The following is a 22571-nucleotide window of genomic DNA, read 5'->3' on the forward strand; positions in this document are numbered from 1 at the left end:
AGTTATTAAAATATGTTTAATAACACGGTCTAACCATGTGGCAACGAATCGTCATTTCGTAACCGCGCCATGGGAGTGCGAATTTATCGATTTGAAGTCTTTTGTTACCATTTCTTTAGCGAAATTCATTAAAAATAAATAATTTAATTTTAAAGCATCCTTTATAAAATAATTGATGATTTGTTTAGGACCTTAATTCATAGGATAATTTGCTAATACTTCTGAATCTTGCAGAAAAAAGACTTGCAGCATGGGGTAAGCTCATTGCTTGAACCATCGAACAGCTTGTCATTAAATTAAATAGCAATATACTGATAATTTGTGTCTTTGTTATTTAAATAATTTCTTAAATGCGATAGCAAGAAGATAAAAGTTTAATTTTATTAAAACTTTTCCTTGCTTACACACATTGAGTTTTCAGTAGCATATAAAATCAATTTTCTGCCACATTAAACATTGACACTATTAAAAAAAATATGAAATCATATTCAAAAGAAAGGTTTTCATCATATTATACGAAAAGGTGTTAATGCTAGTCATAATTGTCCGACAATTTTGCATTTAATAATCATGCTTTACGCATAGCTAATTAAAATTAAATCAATTTAAAACCTGGTGAGGTTTGTACCGAAAAATTGCAAAAGAATTTGCTAACTTCATAATATATCATTGTTTGTCTTAGTCATTGGTTTTAAACTGTCAACTAATACAACAGATGTGTGACTCAATGGTCATTCAAAATTATGTTGCATGGTAAATTATTTTATTTCGTGGGGTGAAATGAAATATCCTAAAAACTTTATGTGAAAAGAATCTATCAATTTATGTACCATACATATTTCATATTTAATTTAATTTCTTGAACTAACATGTAATTAAATTACCTATTAATAAAGAATCACTCTTTTATAATAGTTAATTAAAAAAAAAACTTACTCCTTCCAAGAATCGTGATTTTGGATTTGCAATATTAGGTCTTAAAGTCGCAGAATATGAACTGCGATATTGGATTTTAAAAATGAAAACTGCAATGTTGAATTTTTAAATCGTGCTAAAATTAAACACTATACATAATTTTAAAATCACGTGAATACGAATCACAATGTGTAGTTCTTTAATCTCGTATAAATGCGAAAGTCATTGTTTGATATGACAACAGAGTCAGTTCGAATTGCAATGATGGAGCTTAAAAACGCTCAAACACGATTTGCGACATTGAATTGTAAACTTGTGTGAATCGCGTGATATTGGGTTTTAAAAATTTGTGAATATGATTTGTAGCTCGCAACTTATAAATCAGGTAAATACAAAAATCATTGTTTTATATTAAAACTGCAAGAATGAGAATCCACAATATTAGCAGATTCCTTTGCAGTTCAGAATATTCAAAATAAAATAATCAAACTAGCAGAAGAATCACATGGGATTCCTTATATATACATAAATCTTGATTGAAATATATTCCCTTGTTAGTGAGCTAATTATAAATGTCTAAAGAAAAAAATGTTTGTTCAAATGGAGTTAATCATTTTTCCAATTAATTAATTCAAGGGTTTAATTAAATTAATATTAAGTACCCGACCAGGGGCCGGGATAGCCTGGTCGGTGAGGCGCTGGGCCCGTGTTCGTGGTTTCGAACCCTGCCGACCGAAGACTCCCCGAGTAGTAAATGGTGACTGATGCAAGTTAAATCTGTCGAGTCGCAAAGTCCATGTTCCCATAACAAATCAATACTTCTGGGGGTACTGGATAGGAGATTGATCGTTCTCTGATTCAGGTCAAAATTACGATCTGTGGATGAATGAATGGATGTATGAATGGGTCCGTCCCGTAAACTGGTGTGACATATGGGTGTGGCAGAAGTCGAATTCTGGNTTTGATATGACAACAGAGTCAGTTCGAATTGCAATGATGGAGCTTAAAAACGCTCAAACACGATTTGCGACATTGAATTGTAAACTTGTGTGAATCGCGTGATATTGGGTTTTAAAAATTTGTGAATATGATTTGTAGCTCGCAACTTATAAATCAGGTAAATACAAAAATCATTGTTTTATATTAAAACTGCAAGAATGAGAATCCACAATATTAGCAGATTCCTTTGCAGTTCAGAATATTCAAAATAAAATAATTAAATTAGCAGAAGAATCACACGGGATTCCTTATATATATATAAATCTTGATTAAAATATATTCCCTAGTTAGTGAGCTAATTATAAATGTTTAAAGAAGAAAATTTTTCCAATTAATTAATTCAAGGGTTTAATTTTAATTACCATTAATATTTAGTACCCGACCAGGGGCTGGGATAGCCTGGTCGGTGAGGCGCTGGGCCCGTGTTCGTGGTCTCGAACCCCGCCGGCCGAAGACTCCCCGAGTAGTAAATGGTGACTGATGCAAGTTAAATCTGTCAAGTTGCGAAGTCCATGTTCCCATAACAAATCAATACTTCTGGGGGTACTGGATCGGAGATTGATCGTTCTCTGATTCAGGTCAAAATTACGATCTGTGGATGTAGGAATGGGTCCGCCCTATAAACGGGTGTGGCAGAAGTCGAATTCTTGGCCATAGATGGCGCCCATCTGCCTTAACAGGCATACGTCAAGAACAGCTATTAGAATAAATTTATTAGTTGCATGTTATTTAAATATGTTATAATAGCTTTAGTATATCTACATTCTAGTCTATGCAGCTCAACATTAATCGAAGGAATAGTTTCAAATTTCTGTCTTATTCATGTAAGACAAAAATGAACTTGGAGTATAGAGGGCTCAAAATCTGTTTTTTTTTTATTTTTTTTATTTGTATGTTTCATGAAGGAGTTAAAATAGGAGTAAATGAAAATTGATTTTACATATAATGAATAAGTTGGGTATTTTTCATTTAGCAGATTTTTTCTGTATTTGTATTTTCAATAATTTAACAATTTAATGGATTGGATAAATTGCAATTTCATACTTTTTTATTTATGATTTTTTTTAAATATTTTCTGTACCAAAATTCAGGTTTTTGTCTGTAATTGTCAAAATAATTCAAGAACATATTTAAATGATATTTTGTAATTTTATATGTATGTTTATTTATAAATAATTCTTACTTATAATAGCTAGTCAGGGGTCTGTCCAGGTCAAATTTACTACCGTTTAGCGGTACCTTCATAAATTCAACTTCAGGAAAAACGGTAGTTCCACGAAATACTTTTTCTTAAAATTTTATTTTTGTATCCTGTAAGAAAGGATAAATCCATATTTTTACCATATTTTTGTGTTGATTTTTTAATATTCACAAATTATGTCTAAATTTTCACAGAATAGGTACCTCTAAGAAAGACCTAGGCAAACCCCTTCTAATGATTAGGTATATTTACACCAAAATTTTGACTCTTGTCAAAAACTTGCCAACCCAGTCCCACATGATTTTAAAATTTCCAATTTTTATTATGGCATACAAATTTTAAATTATTCATTTAAATAATTACTTTTTGACGTGCTGTATTTTTGAATTCATTGTTATTTTACGAAGAAAAAAAATTTGCAATTTATTTGTGCATATTTCTTCATAAATGTAAGTTCTTTTTTTTCCGTCATTTTATCGGTAGTTAGCTCCATGAGACTAAGAAAATGCAAATTTTTAAATTGATCACTATTTCTAATTTATTTCGCTTTAAATTTTTTGTAGGGTAGATGATATTTACGGAAAGAAAACGTTTTCTATTTAAAATTCATCAAACCTCTAATAATTCAAGAAATAGAAATAATATCTGAAGTATAATACCAAATAAATATTGAATCTTATTTTCTACTATAATGACTTTGTTTTAATTTTTGGTTTTTGTTTAAACCCTATAAATTTTCTTTAATTAAAATTTATATTTATTAAAATATGCTTCATGTATTTTTTTAGTTACATTCTGTAAACACTAGTATTTTTACTTTTTATTGATAAAAAAAGGGAAAATTCATATTTATTTTAAATGAAATTTAATAGTTTAAAATATTTAATTTTCTGCATTAATATTACTAAGTTTACTGATATAAGAAATTTAGTGCTTAGAACAGTAATGTTTGTATAAGAATTGTCATAATTGCCTCCAACATGACTAAATATGCATGCAACTCATCATAAATCAACTTGCAAGTGGCCCTTCACTCAAAAAGGTAGTGCACCCCTAAATATGTTCCTATAAAACTAATGTTTGAATGATTAAATGAGCACTTAAATTCGATCAAATTTTGAAAAGTCAATACTTTCAGTAAACTTTTTATTTAATTACAGAGTAACAAAAGACGAGAGGGGCCAAGTAGGTCCCATTCATCTTTTTGCTGTTAAATGCTGATTTTTTTTCTTTTCCAATCTTATTTTAGGAGTAGAAGATCTGAAAGATTTGATCGTGAAAATAGAGAACGTCGAGGAAGAGATGAAAATTATAGTTATAGAGAAGTATGTCTTATAATTTTGATGTGATGTTTGCCTACTATTAAATATTTTTCATGTTTTTAGGAATTGCATGTTTCAAAAATATTTTTCTTTTATATTTTTTGCAAGAGCCCATTAAGTGTCGAATGTAGTTTTTATTTTAGTATACAATACATTTATTTTTCTGGAGTATACATAAAGTTTTTAAAAGAACCTTAGCTGAAAGTTTTTTAATTTTGTAAATTATGTAGTTGACTAAGAATTGTATGTAGTAAACATGTAGTTGACATGAAAATTGAAAAAAAAAATTATATTTTTTAGGGAGAAAATAATAATAATAATAATGATTCTAGTAGGAAGCCTCTTCTACATTTTACTGTGAGTTTTGATTTTATGGTTTTCTTGTTTAAAAAAAAAAGTTTTATGCAAATCTATTGTAAGGTGTTTCTTTTGAGTTATAATGAACTTTCTTTTTTTTTTATTTTTAGACTGACATAAATCCACTTATTTTTTCCGGTCCTATACCTCTTAATTTAAATCAATCATCAACTGGAGGACGAGTAAGTATTCTTTGAGATCATGTTCTCTTTATTGAATATTTTATTTGTTTGTTTTTGAATGAATGGAGTAGAACCCACTTATAACAAGCTCACATTTAGCGATATTCAAGATTTAATGATCAAAATTAACTGTTTTGACTGATGTAATATTAAAAATTTAATAGCATTTACTTTTGTTTAGATTCTTCTTGGGATTAACAAGTGAAATTAAAATAATTTTGGTGAAATAGATTGGTTTCTAATTATGAAAAACTATTAAGAATAAGGAAGTTACACTCAATAAGATTTTAAAATAAAAAAAATCAAATATTTGCGCACACAGTCCAAAAGTAGCTGCAGGCTCACAATATTTTTTGAGTACAGAATGATTTTATTGCATTACAAAAACGTCAAAAAACGTTTAATTATTTAACATATTTATTTATTTCTGACAAAAAAAAGGCAGTATATACATGCACTTTAAAACATAAAGAACATTTTAGAGGAAGATTAATGTAGTTATAATCAAAAATGAAATTAGATAACTCCATTCATATTAACACTAAGCATACAATGACCAGTCAAAAGGCTGGTTATTGTATGCTGTGTTGTAAAGTGTTAGTATATTTAGTGTTGAGTAATTATCATATTAAGAATTAAGTATAATAATAATTTTGCTCTCGTAATTCTTCCTTGCGAAATCCATTTTTAATTTTTCATGTCAAACATGGGCAAATATGTTTCATTTTTATTAACAAACGAAATTAATTTAAAAGATTTCCTTCTGTCACTATAATTATTTATTTTTGTTGTAAAGTAGTAGTCGTGTCCAGTTGTTTGCTTGTACGCTAATTATGGGATCACTAATTTTTGGGCTATATGAGCAGTTTTATCTTTTTAGTAGCAGCACACGTACAACTAAACAACCTTCTACCTTGCACAAATTATGATGATGTTGTCATCTGTTTGTTATTTTATTCCCCCTTCCCCCGCAAAGGCTTTTCTTTTTTTCTTCTTTCTTTTTGTATGGATACTTTTTCTAGTATAACAAAAAAAAAAAATTATATACTAAAAGTATCCGCAAAATTCAAGAATCTCTGTCAATGTATTGCGCACGACATGCCAGTTTAAATTTATTTTGTAACTATGGTCACACAGTACACCATCAATTGTGTAACTATTGTGTAAACTTAAAAGTATTTTGGTACAAAGTAATTGTGAAATATGTTTTGGTATCATTTAGAAATATTTCGTTTATTTTTAAAAGTTGTTTATAATCATACCTTAATATTATTATTATTATTTTTTTTTAAAGTTCAGTGGAGGTAGTTATCGGAGTGATTACAGTCCTGAAAGTTCTAGATCAAGATCAAGGGATAACTATAGTTATGATGATGAAGATAGGCGTCATCGACACAGAGAAAGAGATCGCTATGAAAGAGACTATGATCGTGGACGGGATCGTAGTCGAGAACGGGATAGAGGTCGTGACAGAACAAGAGATCGATCGTATGAAAGAGATGAAGAACGTAGAGATAGAGAAAGGGAAAGAATAGCTCGTGAAAGAGATTGGCGGGAAGAAATACCAAATAACACTTTGATGGTTAGAGGATTAGATGTTAGTGTTACAGAAAATGAAGTGAGTGTAAAATTGTGTTTTTCTGAATTTTCTTAGTTTTAACCATATCTATTATTGATTATATCATTCTTATTCTATTTCATTTTCTTTTTTTATTTGAGTCTTAAATAACTTATTTTGTATAATAACTATTTTCTACAGATTTGATACATGCATTAGAAAATGACCTAATTTACATTAATCAGGGGTCTGTCCAGACATTTTGTGAAAGGTCCGTTTTTCGTGAAATTGTGAAGAAATTACTCACATTCTTTCAACCAGGGTCCGCTTTTATGAATTTGTGCAAATAGGGTCCGTTATTGCAAAAAAAAANATAAAGAGTTGAGGAAAGAAAGAGCAAAAAGGGTATGGAGTCTTAATACATCAGGACACTAATTTACTTCAGGGGCAACAGGGTGGATTCTTTTGACTAAAAGGGCAGCAGGGTGCTGCGCCCTGTTTACCCTGCCTAGAATGAGCTCTGGTAAAATTATAATTAAAAAATTTAATTTTCAAAAATAAACAGCAATTGCTGCATCCAAATTAGAGATGCAACATACAAATATTTGGTATTTAGCCTGTACTGCTGAACGCACAATATTCATTGCGGACGAATAATGGAAGAATCGTCTGCCGAAGACAAAACTTAGTTCGTTTACATCCATCTTTCTTGTTTTCTGCCCTGGAAAGGGTTTATTCGATTAACAAAATAATAATAAAGATAAATAAATTTGTGAAGGGTCCGATTAAAAGAAAAATCATTTTGTGAAGGGTCCGCTTTTAAGTTAAAATATTTTGTGAAGGATCCGTTTTTAAGTTAAAAATATTTTGTGAAGGGTCCGTTTTTATGAAAAAATATTTTGTGAAGGGTCCGTTAACGGACCCAAATTTCTTTTAAACAGACCCCTGCATTAATTAAAGCTTTTCTTTAATTAAGATTTAGAACATTAGCATAATGTTCTTAATTAACATTAAGAACGTTAAATTGAGTTGTTCTGATTAAGAATTATTAAACCCATGCCACTTTTAATAAATTAAAAGTTCAAACTGATTTTCGTGAGCAATTGAATTACTTTCGCAATTCAATAAATTTTGAAGATTTTAGAAAAAATTGATTCACTAATTTTTAATTATAATGTTCTTGTACTTTTGTTTAGTTTTTTGCTTCTACTCACTGTCGGGGTTTTCATACTAACAGGGCTGATTGTGCTCCGGAAAAAATCCGGATTTTTCGCTAACCGTGATCCGGACGTTTCCGGAGATCGAAGGTTCAGACATTTCAAGAAATCCTTGATCACAAAAGTTTCCAGAAATCAAATTTTCAAAGGTGGAACTTAAAAACACAGTTTAATTTATTTGTTTGTAAGGGAGAGCCAGAAAGATACTTTATAGGCTTATATTCAAGATTAATATTCATTTTTTATCAGTAAATAGTTATTATAATCATAAACTCAAGAAAGAGAGACGTATTTGTAAATTTCAATTACTTTTCCAGGTCATCATAGGTATGTGTAAAATTTTAAATATATTTTAAGTGAACTTAGAAATATTGAGAAAAAGGAAAAAACCGTGTTTAAATTTTTTTCGGTTTAAACTTTTCTTTTTTTTTTACTCAAGAAATTTTCCGGAATTTTTACTTGGGCTCACAATCACCCCTGTACTAAGTACTTTGATTTTGAATTTTAGAAAGAGTGGGAGCTCTGCTATTTATTTGTAATTGTTAGGTTACATTTTTTCCTATTCCTAGCCATCTAACTAGTTTTTAGGCTTCTAAAACTATTAAAGCTTGTGTGAAAATTATAATTCTCGTTCTGAATAACTCCTATCGAACTTCAGTGATTCAAAAGTACTAATTGTGAGAAAAGTCTACTATGAGTTATAGAACATTGAAGTTTTACTCAGGTATTAAATATATGTCTATAAAAGATTTAATATCATCTTATTCTAAATTTAGATTCGGGAAGAAGTGCTACGATTTGGTTTGGAACCAAAGGACATCCGTCTCATTCGTGAAAAAGGAACAGGTGAGATATATATGTTTTTTACTTTTTTTTTCCCTTCACTTTTTATGCTGCATGTGTTAATGTATAATGCGTAAGAACTTTATTAAATTCATGTCATTTGAAAAATATGTAGGCCAAGAAATTAAATCAATTTAAATTATTATTGCTACTCTATCTTATTAAATCTTTTATTTTAGAATTTCACTTTAAGTTTGTCATGATTAAAACAGAAGTGAAATAATAATTGTGTATATTATTTTTTCTAATATAATATTGAAGGACACTATATTTGTGTTGAATAACCTTGTGTGGAGAAGAAACCAGATTGTAAGCAGGACAGAATCAGTGTTAAATTGCTAGAAATTCCTGTTTAACCATTCTGAGGATTTCTGTCAGTTTCTTCACTGTAAAGATTTTTACTTTATTTAGAAAAAATTTTAAAATTTATATTTATAATTTTTTACTGTGCATAGAACTAACTTTACAAAGTTTAGATGTAAAGGCATTTAAGTTTGGAATATTTGCCACTTGCACGCTTTGATATTTTATATTCTCCCCCTTTCCCTTTTTTTAGAAGAAAAAAAAATATCTTAGCCTGTTGTTAACTTCATTGTTTGTTTTTTTTCCTTTGTGGATATTGTTATTAGAAAAGATCTTTATAGTGATTACATTTGTAAGGATTGCATCACAATTTACCAACTACTATTTAATTTAATAATTAATACTTTATACTGTGATATAAAGTTGTGTAATTCTGATATTTCTTTGCTTGAAGAGATGTTTTGTACCTCATTTTACTTAGAGTATTTTGCTCTCGTATTTTACGCTTTCTATTAAAATTTCTGTGAACTACATTCTATTACTATGCATTTGTTAAAAAGAAGCGAATATCGATTTTTTTTCTATTTATAGTTTTTTTCCCTTGATATTAGTAATTTATATGAACTCTGCCTTATAACTAAAAAAAATTTATGTCTTTTCATAGTATTCCACATAAATAGTTTTTACTCTATGTAACTATTCTAGGATAAACTTTTACTTTGATAACAATAAGTAATTTTCCCATAACAATTATTTTAGTCAAGGAATTATTTTTTATAGGGTTTAAAATTATTCCTTTTTAAGGAATTTATAAGCATGTTTAATATATTTCTTTTTACTGCTACATATGAGTTGATTAAAGAGTTGAAAAATACATGTTTTCATTAATTTATACATACAAGTTATGAAAGTAATCTTCTATATTCTTTTTAATTTTAATCATGGTGACTTAATCTAGGGACAAAATCAATGAAGGGTGCTAGACTGTAATGTAATTTATTTCACTTGTTATGTGGGAGAAAAAAAAATTTTTTTTTCATTTATCTTTAACTTTATATAAGATTGTGCGAAACAATCCATTTCCTGTAACTGTGTTTATGAGTTAATGAATGTTGATGTTTTATACCACTTTATACATGGTGTTGTAGGTGCCTCTCGCGGCTTTGCTTTTGTGGAGTTTCAGTTACTATCCGAAGCCGTTCGTTGGAAGGAACTTACCAAGGTTTTGTTACTGCTATTTATTTCTCTACATTCTAATAATCTTCTACCAACTTGCCAACTTCATACAGGCTGACCCCTCAAGAAGAAGAAACGCATGGCATTGATGTGTAACTGCAATGACTCAGTTGCAGATATAGTTTTCAACTATTTTTGTGGAACATTAACATTTGTATTGATTAAGGAGTGTTACAAAGACAAAATATATCTTCTTTTTTTTTTACCCAATTTAAGTTTTTGAATAATATTAAACTTTCTTGTGTTACTTTATGGTTTTTAAAAGAAACCTTTTTTTTTTTTTTTTTTTTTTTTAAATTAATCCACCCAATTAAAGCTAAAAAAGCTAAGCTAAAAAAAAATTTTAAGTAAGCTAAAAAAAATTTTTATTTGTCAAAAATAATTTATAGACATTTATTTTGAATTTTTAAATAATCGATAAAAATTATATTTTAATTATAACTATTGAATTAAATTTTTACATCATTATTATTTAATGAAAATTTATTTGAAAGTAATCTTAAGTTTTCCACTCAAACATTTCAAATATATGCCTTTAGTTTACATATAGCATGCAATCAGTCAGATAAAAAATGTAACACTTTCTGCAAACAAAAAACTCTGGTGAAATTTGTTTGAAAACCACAGAATAATTATAATAAATTTTTAAATCCTGAAATTTGAGCAAGAAAAAAATGTATGCTAGAAGCATTTGTCTGAACGTTTTAATAAATATATTAATGCAAAATTTCATTTATTTATTAAATTGTGTAAATACGAATCTCGATGTTTAATTTTTAAGCCACTTGAACATGAATCATAATTACTTTTAAATTGCATGACTACAAAATGTGATATTTGGGATCGAATTTAAACATGAGGCAAAATCTTAAATCGCGTAAATAGTAATCTCATTGTATGATTCTTAATCATGTTAATGTAATTCTAGATCTTGTTTGCATTGGTACGAGAAAAAAAATGTTTTTTTTTTCTTTTTTAGTAATAGTAAAAGCAATTCTGCGATAGTGATAAGTTTTCCATGAACATAGTTCGCGTATTCTTGTATATTATATTATTGTCTTGGTAACTTGTGAAAAAATCTAATTTAGTTTATATTGAGCTCTTTTTGAAAACTTTTCAAATAACTAAATTTTGAAATATACTTTAAGCAAAACTTAAAAGTTTTTATATTTTGTAATTTATTTTTTTTATTATTTTTTTTTTTTTACCTTACTAACTTTGGAAAATCAATTTAAGTTTTACAAGTTTAAAGAATAATTATAATTGTGATATTATTCTAAATTTAAAAAATTTAACTTTTATGAATTTGGTTATATAACAATAAATATTCCAAGAATCGTAATATAAAATCAAATATTTAAAATTCCCAATGAGTATTATAAATTAGATCTTGCAATATATAAACTACATCTATTGTTATAATACAGTGAAACCTCTGTTAAACGGACACTCGTAGGGCCAAAAAAATTGTCCTCTTTAAAATAAAAGGTACAATAATAACAAAGGCTAACACCTTTAATTGTCTGTAGATTGATTGCAGTGATATAGAAATAATTAAATTGTCTATAATAACTATTTACATTAATGTTTATTCAATTTTAACAAAATTATAATATTTACAATACAAAAAAAGGGGATACAATTTAGAAAAAAATAATATTTTGGGCATAAAATACTGTTTCTGTTCGGTTACAGGAGTGTCTGTTTTAGGAGGAAGGTACAGGATGGTTTATTCATAGAAATTTTTTAGAATGCGTGTCAAAAATGAAAAGTGTCCATTTTCTTGGAGAATTTTTAACTTGAGATTTCACTGTAACTGAAATTTTGTAATATGAATTTCATATTATGAAATATAAAATATTTTTCATTGAACATGTTAACTTTTTTTGTAGCATTAAGAGTAAATAAAATAATTATTAATTAATAAAATAGTTATTGATTACATTATAACTAAATAATTTAACTTTTAAGTACTGTGAATGAAAAATAAAGTTTAAATGTATTAAAAAAAATTTCTGAGTTTTAACAAACTTTTTTTTTCTAAATAAATTTTCTAATGTCTTAAATTAATTTAATCAGTTTTGACTAGCTTTTAATGATCTAGTTTTTATCTGTGATCTTTTGACTACTTGAATTTTTAATGTTTGTTAATTGAGTAAAGAGCCTATTAAATTTCAAAATCCTATTTGGAATTTCAGAATAGGATTATTTTAATTCATGAATAGCACTTTTAAAATTTCATAATATAGAAACATTTTTTTTAATTTGTTCCAAGTATTTTATAAACATATCACAGCTTATTTGGATTATTTCATAGCTAAGAATTGTTCAAAATTAACAAACAAGCTGTAACACTCCTTTCTCAAAAGTGTATTTAAATTTTTCTTTCATAAAATGTATATTACTTGTTATAGCCAATATTTGGAAAAAAGAGGTTAATTGAGTAGTTTATAATTTGTTCATGTGCAGAAAATTTATAATTTATAACCTAATAATCAATATAATACAGACAGTATTATTTGCGTAAGCAGAAGATTTCAACTAAAATCTTTGCATTCAATTCAATTTTTCATAATGACGTGAAAATCAACATTTACTAGATCTGATGAAGCTTTCCTTGCACCATTAAAATAAATTTAAGTGTTAAACAATTTCTATTATTAGACATTCTGTGCTTCCCGATTTAAACTAAATTGTTGACTTTTATTAGAATTTAAGCTGTTATAGCCAGCTGATGTTTCATTTGTTTAAAATGTTAAGAGAAAAAGCTGAATATCAGTTTGCTAAATATCAATAAAGTTGGAGTTGCTTTTTGCAACTCCTACTTTAGTAATCAGATGGTTCAAAGTTTTTCCCTAAATATCTTTCTAAAATTTAAGAATAAAATAATAACAAAACCTGATTATGTAACCATTTGTTGGTTTGCTTTTTACATTAAATTTTAATTGTAAATTGTTTCCAATTTGTTTTTTAAAAAAATAATAGTGACTGATTGCACTGATAGCTAATATGATTGCACTAATCACCAACATGGTAGAAAAGGTTAAAATCTTCAATAGCTTTATTTCTACATTATTCCAGTTATAAAACAGTGCGACATGAATATTTTATCACTAAATTGTAAGGAGAATCTAATGTAAAAGTTATAGATAATTAAAAAGCAAAAGCGTAGTGTTAAGATAGATAAAAAAGTTTTTTTTTTTTCAAAAATTTAAATTAATTATTTTGAGTTAAAAATTTTAATTAAATTTCTAATTGTCTTAAAAAATTCTATAACGACAATAGAGTGTGTGAAGTGGTTTTTTTTTCTTTTTTTAATTTTTTTTAAATTTAGTTTTTAATTTTTCCAAATAAGTCTTAAAATTATATTTATATTAATTATTTTATCATAATAATTTTTTTAATTTTCAAATTTTAAACAAAAAGTTAGAAATAGGTGTGGTGCCGCTTCAATTTTTTTTTTTTTTTTTCAATCTAAAAAGCAATTGTGATTAAATATATGAATGTCATAATGGAACTGATTCAGATAATTCACAATGTGTAGTCATCAGCAATAAAGATAATGTTGAAAAATACTGGTTCTGCTGCTTAAAGTGACAACTATGTAATAAAGAAAAATCAGATAAAACAAAACCTAACATTCTTTTAGATCCAAAGATTGGAACTTAACTTAGATTGGAAATTCACTAGATCAAATTTTCAAGCTTTCATTATTAATTAGATATTGTTGGGGAATTTTTTTTTTTGTTTTAACATTTAATTCATCGCTCTTGTAAAAAAAACATGAATGTTGAAATACTCAAAGGGTTTACTTTCTTTAGGTAAACACCGTGTCCTAAGGCTCATTAATGTTTATTTTAGTGTATCACCATATTTTATTTATAACTTAATTAAAGTTAATTACACATTTAGTTAGTAACTTAATATATAACTTAATTTTAATTCATTACTTTTAAAATGTAATTGCACTGCAACTTTGGACCGAATCTCTTTCTACTCTGAAATTAGAATATGCATTAAACTATGAATTTAGTTCTAAATATTGAAATAGTCAGAATTGTTTATTAAATGGTTATAATAAACATTGCTGCCAACTATATTGACTTTTGCCTGTTTCTCCTGATCTACTTAATAAAAATTCTCCTGGTTTTTGTACATTTTTAGAAATTCCTTTAAATTAAGTACATTTCCTAAAAAAATCCCTATTGAAATAAAATTTTGACACAGATTATTACTTGCTTGAATATTTAAATAAGTGTTTATTAATACGTAATGAATTGAGCCTCATTTATAAAAATCAGTTCAAAGCATCTTTGTTTTAAAATTTTTAGTTTATTTTTATTCAAAACTCCCTTTTTAAATTAGTTAAAAATCTTTTAACTATTAATGAATTGTGTATTACTATTCAAAATTATGTGTAAACATAATGTTTAAAATTTCAAGTTCATTTAATGTTAATCATGACCAGAAATATTGCAATTTTTCTATATTGATTATAGAAATCCCTAAAACTCCCCATGTATAAAATATTTAGTACATCTTGCAACAATTATCATGAAATTTATATTTTGTACAATCTACTGAATTTTTTCTACATCCATGTTGGCGAATAAAATTAAATAGATAATATTTAAGGGTTTGTTTAATTTTAATATTTCTAAATTATAAATATGTTCTTTTATATTTATAGTGCTAAAAATGATAAAGCTAATAATTAAAATTAAAAATGGTAAATCTTAGTCATTAAGAACTTTCAGTTATTCTGATTAAAGTGTTGGTCTCGATTTCTTCTAATTGTGGCTTTGCCTGCATAGATACGCATAACATATTCATATTTTTTGGCTGAAAAAAGCAAAGTTGACCCTAGGCTTTACAAAACTGGTCAAGCAAACATTAGAAAACTGTCAAGATCTCTCAGTGACTTTTTTTTTCTAGTTCTTTTAATTTCATTTCTGTTTCGTCAATCACTATAATTTCTTTCATTTTTATTATAGTTATAATGTTAAACTAATTATTTTATTTATTTAATTTACTGTTAAGAATAATTAAGTATCTTGCTGAATTTTATTGAACTAGATAGTATTATAATCTACAATTATAATGGATCATAAATAGTATAAAGTTCTATTGATTATGCTATCATTACTTCTGCTGTGAAAAAATTTATAATGAAAATTGGAAAATGTGATCTAATTTTTATTTTTCCAACTTATCTCAAAATTTTTGTTGGGTTTTGTAATAAAATAAATGCTTAATATTAAAAATTTAAGAAACTTATTGAGAAGGATGAAGTAAAACATATAGTTAAGTTGTTCAATAATCAATCACAGAAAAAAATATTTATTTATTTTGTTGCCTGTTAGTAAAATAATACAAATGCGTCATTTTTGTAAACATAATCACTACTGTTCTGTTAGTTACGATTTAAATATCTAATTTTAAGTTATTTCGGAGCAATCTTATTGTAAAAGGTAGGTCTGTTATTTCTTTTCGTTATTTCTTTACATAGCGTTTTTCATGCTTCTCTGGAGCTATGTAGCTATCAATGTATAGAGGAATCTAGTGCATGTGTGCTTAGGATTCAATTGAGGTTTCGAAGTTATGTCTACATTGGAATATTCATATTGCATGTGGTTTCGTCTGGCCCATTTGATTTTTTTGGATTCGGCTTGCTCCATTGGCACTTCGTGGTTCCCTTACCTTGGTCCTTTAACTCTAAGTGGCTTTCTGAAAAATATATCCATATTGATATCTAATTTTTGTTCTTTTGTTTTTATATGTTATAGGGAACTGTTATATTCCGTGGCAGTAACAGAGCTAGCTTGCACTATAGTATACCTAAAGATTTGCTTGGAGCTGAACGCTACATGTTGAATAAAGCAGATTGGGACTGCCCTAAAGTATGTTTTTTTAAGTTTAATGAACTGTTCATATTATTTTTTAATTGTTATGAAAATATATACTCTGCTTGTTAAATATTGGTAGGGGTTTAGAATTCTTTAGAATAACATATGTACTAGACAGAGTGTGGAAAAAATTTCTTCGTGCATGCCTTGAGTGTACTACAGTTGAGTATCGAATACTCTCTTCATTCCTGCAGACTTTATTTTTCCTTAAGTATTATATAATTTTAGCAGTGTCACAAATGCTATTCTTATAATATTAATAAATAGGAATGACATTTCGGATTCGCGATTTCGGATTTTATTAATTTGAAATTCTAGCTGAAGCCAGTCAATCATTGTTGATTTTTTTATTCACAAATGAGAATAGAAAAAAATTACGAGCATTTCTTTCCCTTCCCATGCGCAAGAAAGGTTCTTCAGAATATAATTCTGCTGAAAAGAAAACATAAGTTTTCTACTTCCTTAATGAAAAATCTTTAAGCGAGAATGTCACCAAGATTCTGCCACGAGGTTGATATAAATATATAGATAGGTTGATATTAATAGCCACGAGGTTGATATAAATATAAGATGAAACTTTAGTCCGCAGTCGATTCAAGAAAGTTATGCAGCGAAACCATAACCATTCCACACATCTGTCAAAAGTCGCTGAAACTTTAAAATAATGTACACTAGGGATACAAAACCTTTTTGAATAAAGGGCCACTAGTACACCTGGTTGACCCATAAAGAACTGCATGTCCAAGTATATAGACATGTTGGTAGCAATTATGATAATTTAATAAGTCAACTTCGTAACATGAAATTGTATTCATCTAAATAATAAAATTCACTGAAAACTGAAAAATACCAAACTGATACTTTTCAAGAGAAAAACTGCATTCTAATAAAAAATAGATTTATCAACAAAAAAAATTTATAATGTGTGGAAATGTACTGGTTTCTTATCACATTACGTAACACGAAAGTTTTTTTAAAAATAAATCAACTGAAATGTTCAGGGATGAAGTAAGAAAGTATTAATTGAGCAATATAAATGCAAAATAAATATTTTAATTTAAGAAATTTTATGGTGTCTGAAATGTTTTAAAATAACACATAATTGCTCAAAATATGATTCAACGTACAGTTTCTCAGTTCACCTTATTTTTCTTTAACAGGGTTCCCACGGTCCTTGAGAGTCCNTATTTATTTTTTTTATCAGTAAATAGTTGCTATGATCATAAACTCAAGAAAGAGACATATTTGTAAATTTTAATTACTTCTCCAGGTCATAATAGGTACGTGTAAATGGTATAGGTATGTGTAAAATTTTAAATGTGTTTTAAGTAAACTAAGAAATATTGAGAAAAAGGGGGGGGGGGAAAACCTTGTTTAAATTTTTTTCAATTTAAGCTGTTTTTTTTTTTTTTTATTTATTTTTTTTAACTCAAGAAATTTTCTGGAATTTTGACTTGGGCTCACAATCACCCCTGTGTACTAGACAAAGTGTTTAAAAAACTTCTTTGTGCATGCTTTGAGTGTACTAGAGTCGAGTATCGAATACTCTCTTCATTCCTGCAAACTTTATTTTTCCTTATGTTATTATATTATTTTAGCAGTGTCACAAATGCTATTCTTATAATATTAATAAATAGGAATGACATTTCGGATTCGCGATTTCGGATTTTATTAATTTGAAATTCTAGCTGAAGCCAGTCAATCATTGTTGATTTTTTTAGTCAAAAATGAGAATAGAAAAAAATTACGAGCATTTCTTTCCCTTCCCATGCATGAGAAAGTTCTTCAGAAAATAATTCTGCAGAAGAAGAAAAAAGAAACAACTTTTGAAAAATTCTGCTGAAAAGAAAACATAAGTTTTCTACTTCCTTAATGGAAAATCTTTAACCGAGAATGTCACCAAGATTCTGCCACGGGGTTGATATAAATGATGAAACTTAAGTCCGCAGTCGATTCAAGAAAGTTATGCAGCGAAACCATAACCATTCCAAACTTCTGCCAAAAGTCGCTGAAGCTTTAAAACAATGTACACTAGGGATTCACAACCTTTTTGAATAAAGGGGCCCCTAGTACACCTGGTTGACCCATAAAGAACTGCTTGTCCAAGTATTTAGACATGCTGGTAGCAATTATGATAATTTAATCAGTCAACTTCATAACATGAAATTGTAGTCATCTAAATAATAAAATTCATTGAAAACTGAAGAATATCAAACTGATACTTTTTAAGAGAAAAACTGCATTCTATTGAAAAATAGATTTATCAACAAAAAAAAAAAAAAATTAATAATAATTATGGGGAAATGCACTGGTTTTTATCACATTACGTAACGCGTAAGTTTTTTAAAAATAAATCAACTGAAATGTTCAGGGATGAAGTAAAAAAATATTAATTGAGCAATGTAAATGCAAAGTAAAAATTTTAATTTAAGAAATTTTATGGTGTCTGAAATGATTTAAAATAACACATAATTGCTCAAAATATGATTCAACGTACAATTTCTCAGTTCACCTTAATAAGGCTCACGGAATAGCGATTATTATATGAAGCGTTTACGCACGATCGATAGTATAGGAACGAAATCGATTAAAAAAAATTTTCAGTCTGAAAAAACCGTCACTGAGGAGAAACCGTCACAGTTGATAACGAGGCACAGTGTATTAAAAATGCTATGGAACCAGTAATTGAAGAGCAAAACAATTCAAGTTTTGTTACAGAAAAAAACGATGCTGTTCCTGAGATAGAGGAAAATGTCGAACTCGAAAGTGAAGTCAATTTCATTGCCGAAGAAATTTCACTTACTGTCAAAGATGTTAGTGAAAAAATACCAAATGTTAATATTCCTGCTGTCAGTAGCAAAAAGCCTGAAAACATCGATAAGGAAAATAAATTAACCAATGTCACAAAGTATGAAAAATTTAAAGAATGGATTTACTATAGTCCTTCAGCTGGAGGGTTTTTATGCAGAGTGTGCTCTGTTGTAAATAATGAAGGACCTTGGATAACTGAAGGGGTAAATTTTCTTGGGCATCCAACTAGATGCATGAAGAAACGTGTGTGTTTTTTATAGTATTGTACTTTTTGTATACATATGTAGTTTTTTTTTTTAGCACTACTAAATTTTCACAAAAATAAAAAAAAATTTCACAAAAATAGGTACTAGGATTGAAAACCTGAATTAAGCCCTGCTTATTTTTCTTTAAGAAAGAATGGGGAAGAAAAAAAACAGGAAATGAGTAGTAATAACTGTAAAAAAAAGTTTAAGTTGACCTTCACCTGGATTGACAATAAAATTAGTAAAAATACAATAAAATTGACACAAATAAAGCATGTCAAAGGTAATCATTAGAATGAAAGATTTGAAATTTGCGAGCCTTTATATTGTATTAAAAATATCAGAAAATCGAACCATAACGGTTGAATACACGATAGAAAAGTCACTCAGGTTAAGGATGAAATTAACAGCAATTAAGATTGATTACTGAGATTAAAAATTAAACAGTTTAATTATTTTTTGAAGATAAATTATCGATTATAAGTTAAATGAGCATGTAAAGCATCTACAAAATGAATGATTATACCTTTACTTAAAAAAATTGCTGCAAAGGTGCTGTGTCCCTTAAGATTAAATCATAGAACATGAAAGCAGTGTACACCCTGGGTATTTATTCATGCTCTTGCCCTAGTTAACAATATCACACTTTAAGTTCCTTTTAACCTTTGAGTTCCTTTTAACCTCTACAATTTCTTTTATTTATACAATTATGATTGTTCTTTAGAAAACATTTTTTAAAACGATAAGAATTTGATAAAAGATTTAAAATTTGATTATTAATTTTTATAATTAATGCTTTTGTAATCATGAATTTATTTTATAATTTTAGTGTGGTATGAGCAACTTTAAGAGAAGAGATTATTGTTTCAAGTGTAATTCAGCTAGAGAAGGTAATTTTCAAGTTTTTTTTTTTTTCAATATAGCCAGCATTTTGACATTTCATTTTTTAAGCTGTATAGCTGATATTGAAAGTTAGGCTGTATTCCATAATATTGATAGCTGTTAATAAAAGTGCTTTTTTATCACGGTGCATAATTAAAGCAGATTACAACCGATTGTTAAAATTTTAATAAAAATTTTTTTTTACTTGCGTTGAATTCAAATATAGTAGCAACTTTTTTCCTAGTACATAAGATTTTTTTTTTTTTAATTTTCGAAATATATTTTTTGAGCATATCATTTGCTTATCTAAAAATACTGTTTTTAAATAAACCAATTAGTTTTATATTTATCTAAATTAAATTTACAGTATCAGAATGGTGATAGATTGTGTTTCATGAAACAGGTTTTCTACAGGGCAGAACTGTCACATGGTGGAATATTTTATATTTTATCCAAAACCTATAAAATTCCTGTAACAAGCCTAAAAAATAACCATTTAAATTTACAGTAACAATAAATAGCAAAAGAGATTTAAAGTAAATAGATATAACATTTATTGCTGAAAATTTCTGCTGCAGAATGGTTAAAGTTTCATAGATTTAAGTTGGAATATCAATATCTTCACAATATTTAAACATGTTAAACCTTCTAGTCTTATTCAATACCTCCTAGATGGAAGAAAGCCGAAGGACGGAAAACGATGACTCATACAGTTANGTAGGGCAGTAGGACGCAAAACGATGACTCATACAGTTAGGCCCAGATTTGCTGATCACTTCTGACGATGNTATTGGGTAATATTATTTTGGAAATCTTCAATTCATTAATTAAACTTTGACGTTTTAGATTCATTCGATTGGCAGCAAGGTGACTGTTACAATGAAATAAGTACTTCTCCATCTAACAGTAAGTAATGTTTTCATTATAATAAGCTTAAATTTGAGAATGATTTTTTATCCGTTAATTTCTATATTAATTAATTAATATTTTTGTTATAAGATCTGAAGTAGGTAAAAATCTTTTCATCTGATAAAACTGCATTGCATTTTGCAAATAGTTTTTGTTTCAAAAAATTATCTTATAAAAAGGTATCTCAGATATTTTAATATGTTTTTGTTTTTAAAAAATTCATTTGAGAGAGAAGCACAATGAAGACATAATGATAAATAAAATGCTTCACCTTGCATTAATTATAAGACACGGTTCTCAGTAGATCACCAGAGTCTAGCAGCTTGTGAGCCGTGGGTGACCTCTGATAAACCTGCAGAGGGTCCAAAAGTGTGCTGTATCGGTCCTCGTTAAACTGTACTGCCGTAAAGTGCTCGACTTTAGGCTACCAAAGTTGCGGAGCCATTCGCTCTCCAGAGGATTAAAATTGTAATGGCATGTTTTCAGTTCATCAAGTTTGTTTTCCAAACCATCGCCAATATCCCATTGTGCAACTGTCGTGCTAGGTAAATAAAGTACTATTATTATACATAAAATAGTGCAACCCCTAACTACTATCTAAAATTTGCATTGAAATTTTAATTTATTTTACTACAATCAAATTGTTTAAAACAACTTACCAAGTTTTTATGGATCTTTGTCTGAATTTCAGTGCTTTTAAGCTATTTGCATAAAAGGTAAGTATTATTATCATGCAAGCAGTGATAGAGCCGAGAAAAAAAATACACATTCCCCACCACATATTTAAATTGCGATCGTCCTGGAAACATGGCATGTCTACACTACACTACACATGACACTACACATTATTTAAATTTTCTCCATACATAAGCAATTTTAATCTGGATTCCTTTACACTCCCCTTGCATAATTTTTATCTCCCACTTTTCAATTTCCCACATCTATAGTTTCTTTTATTTTTTTGAGGAAATTCGTTAATTATTTGTAATTTGGACAAGAGAAAGCAGGGCATTTCATTTTGAAAACATATGCCCCCAAAAAATTTATTGAACAATATTCCGATAATTATTTCATTAAATGATGGGTTTAGCATATTTTGATTGTGTAATGATTCCGCTCCTGCAGATTTCATCTTAAGAAGCTTCTGATTTTATAGTCCAGTGATTTTTTTAGTGGTGGTCACTGTATTTTGAATAAAAATCTTATGTTTCTTACAGCTTTACTATTTGGGAATCTTGATGTCTTGACTACAGAGGGAAGAGTTCTTGCAATGCTTGGACAGTTGACCACTCTCCCCATCAAGAGTTTAAGAGTTGCTAAGGATTCCTTAACAAATACGTCTCGTGGCTATGCCTTTGTTGAATTGAATTCAACCTCTGAAGCTATTCAGTTATATGAACTTCTGCTATCTATGGGAGGGAATTTTTTTGTGGATGGACGACAGGGTAAGTGTTAATGAAAAGCTAAAGTTTATGTTTAAATGAAAATATTTTTATTGTTGTTGATTATTAATTTTCTTAAGCTGTTATTTAGCACAAATTATTGTATGAGACAAAGCTTGGATAAATAAACATTCTTACACATGAAGTTAACTTTTTTCGTTAACTGATATTAAACGATGCAACTTGCTCTGGATACCTTAATTTATGTGCATTAATGGAAAATACTAATTAATATTTAATTTT

General features: G+C 27.9%; 2 protein-coding genes across 3 annotated transcripts in view; one reads left to right on the forward strand and one right to left on the reverse strand.

Annotated features, from left to right (window-relative positions):
- Nucleotides 1–22571, reverse strand: part of LOC107453160 (A-kinase anchor protein 1, mitochondrial) — a 187796-nt gene that overhangs the window by 95840 nt on the left and 69385 nt on the right. The gene's annotated exons all lie outside the window — the stretch shown is intronic.
- Nucleotides 46–22571, forward strand: part of LOC107453161 (RNA-binding protein 5) — a 38343-nt gene continuing 15817 nt past the window's right edge. Inside the window, exons 1-11 of one of the 2 annotated variants that reach the window (XM_043040153.2) lie at nucleotides 46–255; nucleotides 4365–4440; nucleotides 4738–4794; nucleotides 4905–4976; nucleotides 6271–6594; nucleotides 8528–8597; nucleotides 10046–10119; nucleotides 15920–16033; nucleotides 19925–19985; nucleotides 20824–20883; nucleotides 22104–22331. In XM_043040153.2, coding sequence (XP_042896087.1) covers nucleotides 251–255; nucleotides 4365–4440; nucleotides 4738–4794; nucleotides 4905–4976; nucleotides 6271–6594; nucleotides 8528–8597; nucleotides 10046–10119; nucleotides 15920–16033; nucleotides 19925–19985; nucleotides 20824–20883; nucleotides 22104–22331 — 1141 coding nt within the window. In that variant the 5' untranslated portion in view covers nucleotides 46–250. The remainder of the gene's footprint in view (nucleotides 256–4364; nucleotides 4441–4737; nucleotides 4795–4904; nucleotides 4977–6270; nucleotides 6595–8527; nucleotides 8598–10045; nucleotides 10120–15919; nucleotides 16034–19924; nucleotides 19986–20823; nucleotides 20884–22103; nucleotides 22332–22571) is intronic. The other variant, XM_043040154.2, reaches the window with a different exon arrangement.

The sequence above is a fragment of the Parasteatoda tepidariorum genome, chromosome 5, assembly GCF_043381705.1.
Source record: "Parasteatoda tepidariorum isolate YZ-2023 chromosome 5, CAS_Ptep_4.0, whole genome shotgun sequence".
In the NCBI taxonomy this organism is placed as follows: Eukaryota; Metazoa; Arthropoda; class Arachnida; order Araneae; family Theridiidae; genus Parasteatoda; species Parasteatoda tepidariorum.